This window comes from Anastrepha ludens, chromosome 6 (assembly GCF_028408465.1).
Source record: "Anastrepha ludens isolate Willacy chromosome 6, idAnaLude1.1, whole genome shotgun sequence".
In the NCBI taxonomy this organism is placed as follows: domain Eukaryota; kingdom Metazoa; phylum Arthropoda; class Insecta; order Diptera; family Tephritidae; genus Anastrepha; species Anastrepha ludens.
This window is the reverse complement of record NC_071502.1, coordinates 9,599,944-9,614,376: the sequence shown is the minus strand read 5'-3', so window position 1 is coordinate 9,614,376 and position 14,433 is coordinate 9,599,944. Positions and strand designations below refer to the sequence as shown.

Below are 14,433 nucleotides of genomic sequence, written 5' to 3'. Positions count from 1 at the left end.
TATGGGAGGGAAAAGAAAAATAAATTAAAAAGATGTAAATAGAAAAGCAATATTTTCCGAATGGAAGAGAAGAAAATCAGAAAGGTGGCTACACCACTCTTATATGGGCTAAATAAAACGAAACTTTGTGTCGATTGCGGACGTGTTAAATTTGGACACGGGTGTCGTGTAAGATTATGAAGAATAAACACGATTTATTAATTTTATAAATAAATACGGTATAAAATTAGTACGGTTCCTTGCTGGAGTGACTGAGAGTAGACATATCACTGGAATGGTAAAAAAGCTTTGGTGGCTGAAAGTAGACATGGTGAATAGGTTGAAGTCCCGGTCGTAGTACTAAACCGCCGTTTTGATAGAGTAGCCATACGATCGCAAAGGGTTCAATTTATAAATCATCAACATCATCATCATCATCAGGCAGCGTTACAGCTCGGGGTGAGCTTTGGCTTCATCCACTAGCCCTCTCCAAGTTGCATAATTCCAGACAGCAGACTATCAGCTACGTATTTTCAGTTTCCAGCATTTCCTAGGCCTTCCTTTACATCTGATGGCCAGCACGTCGAAATTTAAGAAATATTTTTGGGGGGCTTTCATGCACTCTTGCGCATGACATGACCTAACCATTGGAGTCGTTGCGATTTGACAAAGTGAACAACATCTTCCCCTTTGGAAGTCCGCAACAGCTCCTTGTTGTATCTGCTCCTATAACAACCATCCTCAAACCGAATGGGAGCATACACTTTTCATAAGACACTTCTTTCGAAAGATCGGAGATTTTTTTCATCCTAGATTGACATTACCCATGACACACAGCCATACGTCAAGACTGGTCTTACATTGTTTGTAAATACTGTAGTTACAGCTGCGCGAGAGTAGTCTGGATTTTAGTAATTTGAGGTTGGCGTAGAGAGCTCCAACTCGAACTTGGGTGTTTCATATATATAAAAAATTGTATAAACTTTATATACATTTCTGTAAATTATATGCAGCTTGATATTGTTTTATTTTTTGGTGGATGGATATCTCGACTTCCATCTGAAGTCATCTTCCTGAAGACTAAATATTTAAAACAATATTTTATTTAGCTCCGTCCTTAAGCTAAATTTATTAAGCAGCAAAAACTAAATAAAGAAGAAATTTAGGAATTTTTTTTCGCATAAAATTTTGCATGCATTTTTCTCATCAAACTTCTTGCCAATTTAAAAAGCTTTTTTTCTGCTTACGATCCTTAACGCATACAAAAATTCACAGGTTATCACATAAGAAATCACAGGTAAAATATAAAATGGAGTAAATAAAATTCCATTCAAATAATGTCGCTAAAAACTTATTTTTTTATTATATATTCCACAATGTTTATTTCATCTCTATTCCGGGCTTCGGGCTCTGCCGTTCGGAGTCGGCTTGAAACTGTAGATCCCTCCATTTGTGGAACAAAAGCAAGACGCACACCACAAATAGGGGGAGGAGCTCGGCCAAACATCCAAAAAGAGTGCACGCACCAATTATATATATATAAATAAAATTCCATCAAGTAATGCCGCTAAAAATGTATTTTATTATATTCCACATTCTTTTTTTCAACTCATTTCCGGACTTCAAAAAAGTCCTGCAAGCGTTATGTGAAGGAAATGCATAGCCACTGTGAAGGAAAAATTTATAAAAAAATCAATTGAATTCTTTTAACAGCTTCAATCTTTTTTTATTTATTTATTCAAAAGGTCTATAAAACTTGCGTTTTACTACACAAAAATGTAATAAACTGTAAAACTGCATACTAAAAATTTTTTCTAGAATTACTAACGGAAAACCGTGGAACTTTGATGCAGAGCTTGTAGAATATTGCTAATTTGTGCACAAAATTTGAAACTTGGATTTATAAAATTTTCGGTATAGAAACGAAGGTACTTTTAGAAAAAAACTACGAACATTAAAAAAAAGTGGAAACTGGTGAAATTGTTAAGGAGCTATCGTTTAGTTGCTGGGTGTATGGGACCGAACTTTGCTCACTGGCTTGCGAATTTGTCGCAGGAATGTGATAACTTCTCTCTGAAAAAGCTGTCTATATTCACATACTTTTTTATCCCTTGAAAGATTTTTTAACGTGAGATTTCATTTTTTATTTTTTTATTTATTCATTTAATAATCTAAAAATGTATTTTTTCTCACTTCTTAATAAAAATAAAGCAAAATATTAAATATTTGGTGGTAACTTTTGGTGGTAAACCTTTTGAACTAAAGCTGTCACAAGTCATGTAAATTTTGATATCCGTATTGAGACATTTTAAATCGCTTTTTAATAATTTAAAAAAGCTGGCAGGCTTTTTCTAAAATATTTGTTTATTAAAGCTGCTAAAAACCCCTATATATAATAATTTAATACCTTTGTTGAGATACATATTTTACATGTCTTTAAAAAAAAATTAAAAGGTGGCAACCCTTTTCTAAAATATTTGTTGATTAAAGCTGCTAAAAGCCCGTATATAATTTAATCCTTTTGTTGAGAAAAATTTAAAAGGTGCCGACCCTTTTTTAAAACATTTGTTTATTACAGCTGCTAAAGACTCCTATATAGTTTGATCGTTTTGTTAAGATATTTTACATGGATTTTACAAAAAATCGAAAAGGTGGCGCACTTTTTTAAAATATTTGTTCGTTAAAACCCCTAACAACCCCTAAATAATTTGATCCTTTCGTTCAGATACTTTACATGTCTTTTAAAAATAAAATTGAAAAGGTGGCAACCCTTTCCCAAATATTTTTGAATTACAGCTCTCGAACACCCCTATATAATTTAGTCCTTTAGTTGAGATATTTTACATGTCTTTAAAAGAATGAAAAGGTGGCAACCCTTTTCTAAAATATTTGTTCATTAAAACCCCTAAAAACCCGTAAATAATTTGATCCTTTTGTTCAGATACTTTACATGTCTTTTAAAAATAAAATTGAAAAGCTGGCAACACTTTCCCAAATATTTTTGAATTACAGCTCTCGAACACCCCTATATAATTTAGTACTTTAGTTGAGATATTTTACATGTTTTAAAAAAAATGAAAAGGTGGCAACCCTTTTCTAAAATATTTGTTCATTAAAGCTCCTAAAAACCCTCACATAATTTGATCCTCTTGTGGAGATAAATTTTATGTCTTTTATTTTTTTTAGCAAGGTGGTAACCTTTTCCAAAATATTTTTGAATTAGAGCTGTCCAAAATCTTATATCATTTGATACCAATATTGAAATATTTTTTATGACTTAAATAATTCCAAAATGTGAAACCTAAAACAGAAAAAATGATATCTTATGATTAAATAGACTATGATTACGATTAAAATAAGTTAATAATACGAGGAGAACAACGTACCTATATTAAAGTTTATTGACATTATCGAAATAGTTTGTTACTTATTTTTTTGGTTTTGTTGTTATTTTTCCAAAGAATTTGAAGTTTTTTATTAAGTCCCTTTAAATGCTGTGAATGAATTTGAAACAGTACAAAAAAGAAGAGTTCTATTTTTTTCTGTTCAAATAAAAAAATTGAATTTATTTTCAATGTCAAAATTCATTCTTGACATACTGTATATATTTCTCATGAGTTTCAAAAAAATTAATTTTGACCCAATATGCAAATTCCTCGAAAATATTTTAACATCTTGCAACATCTTCTGACATTTATTTATTTATCTACACTATTTTAATATACGAATATTTATTGTGAGAGCGGAGAGCTCAAGAACGGCTGTACAGATTTTTGGATGGGCTATAGAATCTAACATTCATACCCACATAACAGCGCTGCTCACCTGCAAATCAGAAATAAGAGCGCTCTTAACTGCTGTTAATGAATACAGAACCCGCACAAAGCATGAGTTAACCCACACAAAGCAAAAGTGCTAACGTTAACATTACTGTTGATTTGTATGTTAAATACCGAGTGTGTACACATCATGGAGAAGCAGTGTAGGGAATTATGTTAAGTCCCATACATGGTAAAGTGTGTACCACAGACATACCATCAGGTGTACATTACTAAGGACTCATTCATCATTTCCATTTCAAAGAGAGAGTTCTTTTGTTACACTCAATAAAGTTTGGAGATGCAGCCACATCGCCCAGACCACAAAAATAAGAAACCTCAACTGCATGTCAAGGCAGTGCTGTTATATGGTAACACAACTTGGAGCTCAACGAAGGCAATAAGTCCTGGGAGTTTACCACTTTTTTAATCATGATCATGACAAATACTGCGAAATTTCTGGCCAAGCCGTATTTCAAATTAAAAGCTTTTGTTCGCTCAGTCGAAATAGAAATGCAGAGTAGAAAATAGACTTGGCTCGGCCATATTCTACGCCGGCCAAATAACGAGATCGACAGAACTGGGTGAGACTGGAATTCACAAGGGCAACGCAGACGGGAGCATCCACGAAATCTATGGACCCGCTGTACCAAAAGAGAATTGGACGCAACTCAAGTTATTAGAACCAGGCTAAAGCCTTAGCCAAAAATAGAGCTAGATGAAGAGAACTTGTCGATGCCCTATGATCAGTTTGAACACTTCACATTTTATTCATGCCTTGTGAATAAATTTTATTGTAAATAAAGGGCATATATATATATATATGTATGCATATATTCCAGAACCTATACTTCGCTTACTTTTGCCTGTTTTGAATCATTTGACAGCAAAAATAGAGAGTAAATCATAGCGCAATATGGTATGAGATGGTCCTACAGTTTTATGCCGAATTCGTATGGGAAATGGTTTTGATGAGCAGAGTTTTTCATGGCAGAGGTCGGGCGACCATTATTAGAGATTTTTTTTATCATTTAATTTTTCATATGCACAGGGAGCTTCGCGCCCTGGCCTTATGGAACGTAGTCATGGAACCCATACGTCCACTAGCCGATATTAGGCAACTACTAAAAGTTGTCCATATTACGAGCTACCAAAGACTCATATAAATGGCTTGTCAGTTCTACCCAGGAAAACCAAAAACCCTCCACTATGCACATCGCCTCTTCTGTGATCGAGGTGCCACATCGGTACATTCAGTTTTCATTTAAACTATTATTATCATGTAACTAATTTATAGTTCAGTGACGCAATTTATTAATTTCCACATTATTTTCTCTACTTTCAGAGGGACGCAAATTGTTTGGCGGCTATCGGATAACACCGAAACATTGTCGCGCCACCAAAACTCTAGCCATTAGTGACCCCCGCAAAAATGGTCCAACAATTTGCATGTTCAATCACGAATGCGCGCAACGCAATGGCGAGGTGGTGGGTGCATGCATGGACGGCTTCCTCTTTGGCGCATGCTGTCAAATACCCAGCGAGCAGGATCTCGAGAGTACGCTGCTGAACGATGCGCAGAACTCTTACTACCAACAGCATCAGCAGCAAAAACTGCAGAATGAGTATGGCGGCTCTCAACAAGCGGTGGCACAATCCTATGAAACATACGGCGAGAGTCAACAACAGCACTCACAAGAGACCAAATACAGTCCGCCAACGATCAAACCAAAACCAAAACCGAAACCGCAACGCACGCAAAAGCCACAGCAACAACAACAGCAACATAAATATAAACCACAATTGCCAAGACCCATCTATGGTGAAGTGGAGAATGTGGCGGCTGTAGAAGTAAAGCAACCACAGAATAGTTACACACAAACAAATATCGATAAGGTTTATCAGCAGTTAGAGAGTAGCAGCGGTAGCTCCAGTGTAAGCACTTACGAAGGACAACACTCTGAACAAGACGAAGCGCCAAGTAATAAATATCAACAATCGCTAGAGTCAGCACCGAACGCAAGCACTATGTACATAATGGAATCACTGGAGAGCGCACAACATGAAACTCGACCGCTGGTGGGCCCTACCGCTTCCTACGGCGAAACACTGCATTCCGTACAAACCGAAAGCCAGCAAGTTGAAAGTCAACACCAAGATGAACAACAAACTCAACAACAACATAATGCAGACCTTTCGAGCGAGGGTTCACTGCAGTCCGAGCCGGTAAAAGTTGTTAGTGCTAGTACCGATGTAAGCACATATTCCTCTAGCGTTGAGTTAGAGAATGAAGCGGAACTCCAAACAGATCAAGTTGCTTCAAATACCAATATCGTACTCACGTCTCAACCACGCCCTGCACAGGTAGCCTTTACCACATCGCCACCACCGCTAAATGATGATTTCGTCTTGGATCTGTTAAGCACAACAATACCACCACCAATGGAAGATGACTCGGTCTCCCATACCACTACTGGTCTACCAATGCGCATTGTGAATGGCCTCACAGAGCCAAGCAGCTCATCATCAGAGTCGAATTCCTTCGAAGAATTACCGGCTACACAAAATCCTGCGCATGCCACTGATTGGGAAAAGAATACCACCGAAGAAGGAGATTCAAAAGCACCCGAATCACAAGAGCAAAAGACTTCCAGACCGCAACCCAAACCACGGCCACAAAGCCAAAGGCCACGACCGCAGGTCGTTCAGATGTCTAGACCGCAACCGCAAGTGCAGCCACATAGACCACTACCAGTACAGCAGCAACAACAGCAGCAACAACAAAAACATAAACCTCAACAACAGCAGCATCATGGACACAACCACAATCATCTCATACTTGATGGTGGAGAGTTCACACACAGCGACATCACACATCCCGGTGCTGATGCTGACTTGATTGAGGACGATCTACAATTCTCAACTGGCTATGGTCCGCAACCGGTATACATGAAAGCACCTGTCAGAGCGCCATCACCCATCAGCTATAACCCACCCTCAACCACGACAACAGCGCCAGAAGACAAATATGCGTTAATTCAAAGCGTCAACGAAGATCAAGCCAGCAAAAAGCCACCCGCATATGGGGAGCCCACAACTGGCACATCGATCACCACACATGTCGACTCAATTGAATCTATAATATTGCAATTGAATAGCACAGCAAACCGTGGTCCCACTTACAGCATAGTGAATCAAACACCTCAACAAACACCTTCATACGACGCGGATGCATTTACTGCTAGTAAATATGAACCCAATGACAGTGAGCCATATGGCACCACAACCGCAAGTATGCCACTTTCAATGGGCGGTTCAACGACTCATTACTACGACGAGTTGGAGACAAAACGTCCAGATGACTACTACACAGATAATGAACAATCGAGCGCACAAAACTACTCACCGGTTACGGCACAAGCGCCCGCTTATTTGGAATTTGTAAGCACCAACGCAAATGCAGCGCAAAAGCAACCCACGCATTCCTATGTGTCAAAACCCGCCGCCGCCGCCAGCAACGGTCAAAGCTCAACGACTGCTGTCAACTATGCAGATGAAACTGCGGCTGTGCTGGACGAGCACACGATGCCCGCAAATAATTACAATGATGCGCTGCAAGCATCCGCACATCAAACGCATGAATTCAACAAAATGCCTGCCATGGGTATTGCATATCCAGTTGATATGTCACACATGGAGGACGAGGGTAGTACTGCACCCGATGTGGCCAACAATTATGGCAGTAGCCATCTGCAACACGTATCCACCACGGGCTCTATTGATAAAATAGCAGAAGAAGAAATCGAGGATTCTAGTTATGGACAAGTGCCCATTATTACTGGCAAGCCGCAACGTCCAGTTGGCCCATATGTTGGTGTGGTGAATGCTCAAAACTACAATGGACAAAAATTGCCTGCATCTACTAATTACAATGATGTGCCGCAAGAAGTGTCGGTCTCTTCGCACACGACTAGAGTACAAGATGCTCAAACATCGTCACCTGCATACCATACACCAAAACCAGACACCTTAACAACAATACAGTACTTCGATGGAACCACGCTGGCCCAACGTCCGTCAATTAGCAAAGCAACAACCAGCGCATATCTAACTCCAACCACTACACCAGCTCCGCCGCGACCTCAATACGGTGCCTCCTCTACTGTCACGTCTACAGCACGTCCTATATCAGGTATCATTACATCAAGCGGTACAAGACCGCGCCCGAGACCACGTCCAAAACCAAACACAGCACGCCCTACTACCAACAAAAAGACGAAACCAAGCACAGCCAAGAAGCCAACCACAGTGAGGCCAGCCACTAGTCAATACAGTCAGACACCGCCACAACCAGCCAACAATTATGGCGCAACGCAGTCTCAAATAAAGAAGCCAGCGAATGTCTACCAAGAGCCCGATTACAGCAACAATAGGCCAGCGCAACAACCTTCGAATACATATAACGACAATGGTAATGCAGAAAGTAGTTACGTCAAGAAACCGGCGCCAGTGTCGAACACTCAACCGCAACCTGCCAAAAAGCCATCCAAGCAACCGACCAAGCAGACTAGCAAGCAACCTGTTAAGCAGCCCGCCAGCACTTACCAGCACAACAAACCCACGTATGTTAAACGACCGACTGCACAAAAGCAGCCCAGCGGCAGCTACAATGCGGAAGCGGCTACGAATACTTTCAATGCAGAGCCTGTATATCAAAGACCAGAACAACAACCCACATATAATGCAGAACCTGTGACCAGACATCCCATCAGTCATCTGACAAACTCATACAACGACGACGAAGTGCAAACGAATATCTACATTTCCACTTCGGCGACTCGGAAGCCCATCAGCCATGTAACAGAACCGGTGCAACCTGCAGCTGCAAGTGAGCAAGTTACCAAATTATCAGCCGCGTCTTACGGTCAAGATACTAAACACACTTCCGAAGATTACGGCCAAGACTATGATAAGCCTGATGCTGTCTACGATCAACACATCAAAGCACCTCAGCCCACTTTCGAGTCGGATGCGTACTATCCTGCGCCACAACCGTCTTTGAACTACGACCCCGAACAACAAAGTGCAGCGACAAAACGGCCAACAATTATACGCAAACCAAGCGGTGAAAATGCAGTATCCAATACATATAATGCGGCACCCACTACGTCTCGTCCTTCAACCACGCTTACATATCACGACTCTGAAGTGCCGCCACTCGTTGTTGCCGATGACAAATTGGACTCGTTTATACAGAGCACAGCGCAAACAGAAAATGCGCAGTCTAATTATCACTCGCAAATTTATGCGGGTGAGGTTAAGCCCCAATATGCAGAGCGTCCACAACACACGTATGTACACAAAAAACCCGGCTTCGTCAAAGTAACATCGAAGCCCATAACCACCACTAACGGAATTATTACACCGAAGCCAACACTGTTTGCGCTAGTCACAAACAGCGACTGGCCGCAGAGGCCAAGCAGTTTGAGCGCAATCTACGGTGGTAGTGACAATGCATACCCGCCAACAACGCCATTGCCCGCCTTTAGCAGCACGTCGTACATTTATAGTCCGTTGGTAACGCGGCGTCCTGAATTGGCCATGAACACGCCGCAATATGTCGGTCTGACCGGAGTCACAACCAATGATTTCGACGATCCAGGCTACTATGGCGCGCAGAATATTGCACAAAATGTAGGAACACTTGGCGTACATCCTGCCTTCACACAATCGGTTGCTGAGACAGAGTACGGTGTACCCTCCGATGATCGTCCGGCTTTCCCGGGCTACTATGGTCCCACACCAACTTACCCGCCATTCCCAATACCAGGTGAAAAGTTCGGCGCGCCAGTGGAAGAGGAGACCTACACGTCGCCCAACGACTTTGTGAACTTCCCACCTGTACGCAATCCTAATTTGAATATGTCGGCAACTTCCAGTGCCGTCACCACCGATCTGGAACTTTCCACGCCCGCCTTCGTCGAGGATGGCGTACTGAAAGACAAAATGAACACCTTAGTGAATAAGATTGTCGAATCACTGCAGGGCAACTTTGATGCATTAGCCGATATGATTGACGATGTTAATAATACGGCACCAGCAGCTCCAGTATCCACTTATCAAGCCGCTGGCGCGGCCACAACACGTAAGCCGACAAGGAAACCGACGCGTACCGCTACAGCTAAACCAACCACAAAACGGCCTGCCGTCACACGCGTCACTACCAAGCAGCCTACGCGTAGGCCAGCTGCGTCTACACAACGACCAGTTACGCGTCGCACCACAACCACACGTAGACCAACAACACGCAAGCCGGCACGTCGCACAACAACAACGACAACTACGCAAGCACCAGCTGAAGATGAGCTGGTCGATGAGGAGGACGAAGAGGATGTTAATCCGGCTGATAATGAGATCGGTGGCAGTCAAGATGAGGCTTTACCCGGTGTTGGTGGACGCAAATTTAGTAAGTATCGACCGCCGTGTTGGTGGCAGCATTTTTTTATTATTTATTATGATATTTTGTGTTGAATTAGTTTGCCATGCATAGAATCCGAAACGACTCTGTTTCTTTTTCTTCTAATTTGTCACCCCCCACTTACACTAAAATCTCCCAAACACCCTCACCTCCTTGAACCTACACGATCCTCTTAACACCGCAATACACGCACGCACGCACGCATGCACGCGACATACACTCATGCACACAAATATACACACACGTCACACACACACACACACACACACATAAAAAATGCATGCTTCAAAAAATAACTCGCACCTGCACATTCAAACACCTGTAAAATGCTTTTTGCACTTAATCTTATCAATTATTAACTCATTTTTTATTAACAATAAACATTTCAAATTTGCATCCACCAACACACACACACACACCAAATTTTACACGATTGTCGAACCTCATTACCACAGTGCGTCTTTTCAACCAAATATATGCCCTTCTCTAAAAACATTTCGCTAGCAATTCCCCCAGAAAATAACTCCTTCTTTATCTTGAAAAAATCCTGCAATCCATACTCTCAAACCTAGTACCTTGTCCCTACCTCAAGAAAACCCTCACTCCAATACTCAATGTCTTTTCCCAAGCAGTGGCAGAACTTAAGAAATTTCCACAATCCTACCTTTTCCATTTGCCGTAAATGCACCCCTTTCCACCTTCTTCATTTCCATTTTTCTTGCCCTCACTTTATAGTACCTTCTACGAGCTCAGTTCAACCACCAACTATGTTGAATTAGACTTCATATTTCGAGCTCACGTGCCTTCATTCCAACTTGCCCACACCAACTTGCCACGCCATCTTGCATCCCAATTCACTTACTTGTATAACCTTCTTCGAATCATGCGCATATAAAAAAGATCCCCATTCAAGTGCATCCGGCCAATATCTTGACTCCATAAAGTAACCAAACCTTGCGCCCCATCTAAAGCACTTTCACATTCAGCACAATACATCATCAACACCACCACCACCAACCCCACCACTATCATTTCGAGTGTCATAACAATTAACAGCCACCAACCATCAACCAGCGTCACCTCGCAAAACACTCATCTTTGCTATTGCTATACTCTCCCTTACCTCCTAACCTCACATTTCACTCCCCATCGACAGAATGCGGCGTACGGCCACACATCAAATCTGGCAGAATTGTAGGAGGCAAAGGTTCCACATTCGGCGCTTACCCTTGGCAAGTGCTCGTACGGGAATCCACTTGGCTGGGACTATTCACAAAGAACAAATGTGGTGGTGTCTTGATAACCAATCGTTATGTCATCACAGCGGCGCATTGTCAGCCAGGGTGAGTAGCAGCGGTTAGAGAAGGAAGAAGTGTAATAAAATATACAATACATAAATCCTTGAATGTCCACACAATTGAACGTTTATGATATATTTTTTTTTTTTTGCGTAATGTGTCAACAGCTTCCTGGCCTCTTTAGTCGCCGTTATGGGTGAGTTCGATATCTCAGGCGATTTGGAGAGTAAACGCGCTACTACGAAGAATGTGAAACGCGTTATTGTGCATCGTCAGTATGATCCTGCGACATTTGAAAACGATTTGGCGCTGCTGGAACTCGACAGTCCGGTGCAGTTCGATACGCATATAGGTAAGTGAAAAGAATTTAGAAAATAACAATTCTTCAAAAAGAGGCAGGCAATTGAAGTATTGCTAATTTTAAAACTTTTATGAACTTAGAGTTGCTAAAAACGCTCCACTCGTGCCTTGGCTCACAGCATCGACGCATTGAGCACAACTGGGTAAAGAACTGGTTACAGTCTAGTTCCACCGATCCATAGCTGCAGTTTACGTCTTACTACAATTAAGCATCCCATTTAATTGTCCTAATTCCCATGCAGTTGTTGTTGTATCAAAGCCAAAGATTGTACCCAATGAGCAAAAAGTACCGGGAATGTTTAATTTAAACGAACCGCGCGTGTGGGAACCGGTCCATATTTTTTTTATGCTGGTAGGACTATAAGACACACATCTGTCACTTTTTAGCACCATCGGATCATTAGCAGCTGCCTGGCCGGCCGGAAATGTGGGCACAGAATTTTTGGATTTTGCATGAGTATAACGCGCCATCGCACCGAGCCCAAATTGTGCTGGATTATTTGACCAAACACCAAGTAAATATCATCGTGAAAGCTCCGTATTCACCTGATATGGCCCCATGCGACTTCTTTTTGTTTCCCAAGTTGAAGTTACCACTTCGCGAAAGGAGATTTCAGTCGATAGAGGAGATCAAAGAAAATGGTTGAAGTTACCACTTCGTGGAAGGAGATTTCAGTCGATAGAGGAGATCAAAGAGAATGCGACAAACGAGCTGGATACCATCCCTTCGTCGGCCTATCAGGGGTCCATGGAGGGCTGGGTTAAACGTTAGCACATATGTGTTGCTTCAGACGGGTCATATTTTGAAGGAGATAAATTAAATTTGCCTCTGTTTTGTTTTATTTAAACATTCCCGGTACTTTCTGATCATAAAGATAAGAAGTTGGAAGGTTAAATCGGTGAAAACTGCATGTTTTTTAAACTATTTTTGGCGCTGAAAATAGTGTTAGTTTATTCAGTAAATTTGCAGCGAAAAATTAGCATTTTTTCCTAAACTTTCATAGCAAAATATTTGAAATTGAGCTAGTGGAAGTGAGTTCCGTGAGCGCCTCGAAAAACAGTTATTTGCGGTCCACATACCAGAGCTCTCGTGTGCGGTATAGCGAATTTAAAAGTTGTGACCAACATCAGACCGTTAACCGTCTCACCGAGTTTTTGAAGAAATCAGCTGATTTGCTGGCGTAACAGCAGATGTGAGAGCGGTTTTTTACGACAAAACATAGGCTGTGTTGGTGATACGAGGGCTGCTTTTTATATTTTGCGCGCATAGCAAAATATTCTGCACTCGCCTTAACCCCTTGCCGTGCCATTTAGCTCGACAAAACTCGGGCCCAAGTTTTACGCGTCAACGCGTGGCAAACAGATCAGAGACTTTGGTGGCGTACAGATAGAAACTAACTTTCAATCACGACCCAGGCTCGTGATGTTTATGTTTGATCCGACTATCTGTACACGACCTCGGCTCTTGATATTTACATTTGGCTCGACGATCTATTCAAGAGCCTGGCTCGTCATATTCATGTTTAGACTAAAATTTTCATCACGAGTCAGACTCGTTAAAGCACGGCAAGGGGTTAAACAGGCTTCGACGCACTTTTGCTACTTAGCAAAACGAGCTGTTTAAAGGCTTCAACAACTTCTAAATGCGTTGAAAAACGTTGATCTCGGATTTTGTTTTTGATGTTCACAAACAAAAAGAAATCATTAGTTACCAAATCAGGGTTGCAAGGCGAATAACCCATTAATTCCATCTTTTGAATGCTCAAAAACGTTCTTCTGTGAGCCAATACGTGAGACTCCGCATTGGATTGGTGAGGGAAGATTCACCGCCGTCGGCCATTAATTTTCCTTAACTCACCAAAAACTTCTGACAAACAAATGTTTGTATAAAACTCATAATTGATTGTTTCAAGTTTCTCTTGTAATACACCTTGATCAAAAAGTTCCCGGAATATATGCAGAAAATTCAAAACACAATTTTATTGCGCAATAGTTACATTATCGCCTTCAAAGTACTCCCCCCATCAACTGCAATACACTTATGACGCGTTTGATCCAGCTCTTGAAACATTTCTGGCACTCTGTTTTCGGTATAGCTATCAGAGCTGTTCCATTACTTCCTTGCGGCTGCTAAAGAGCGTTCCCCGTAGTGGTTTTGTAACTCGATGAAACTTTTTTTGAAAAATATCGCAGAGAGCCATATCAGGTTAATGTAATGGCTTTTGGATGGTATTCGTTTCGTACTTGATCACAAATTCACAGAGAATGATGGCAGTGTGCGGTGGTGCGTGCTCATGATGCAAAATCCATGAGTTGTTTCCTCACAAATCTTTTCTTTTTTGACGAATTGCGTCACATAAACGCCTCATAACGCCCAAATACTGGTCCTTATTAACTGTCTGACCTTCTGACCAAAATTCGTAGTGCTTAATACCGTTGTAATTCATAAAAACTATGCGCATCACTTTCTTTTTGGACTGAAAACGACGTGTTTTTCGGT

The 14,433-nt window shown here is 41.3% G+C and overlaps 1 protein-coding gene across 1 annotated transcript in view; it reads left to right on the top strand.

Annotated features, from left to right (window-relative positions):
* The window catches only part of LOC128868044 (serine protease filzig), a 107,209-nt gene that overhangs the window by 78,598 nt on the left and 14,178 nt on the right, over positions 1 to 14,433 (top strand). The window contains exons 2-4 of the mRNA XM_054109765.1: positions 5,143 to 10,263; positions 11,432 to 11,618; positions 11,741 to 11,925. Of these exons, the coding sequence (XP_053965740.1) occupies positions 5,143 to 10,263; positions 11,432 to 11,618; positions 11,741 to 11,925 (5,493 nt within the window). The remainder of the gene's footprint in view (positions 1 to 5,142; positions 10,264 to 11,431; positions 11,619 to 11,740; positions 11,926 to 14,433) is intronic.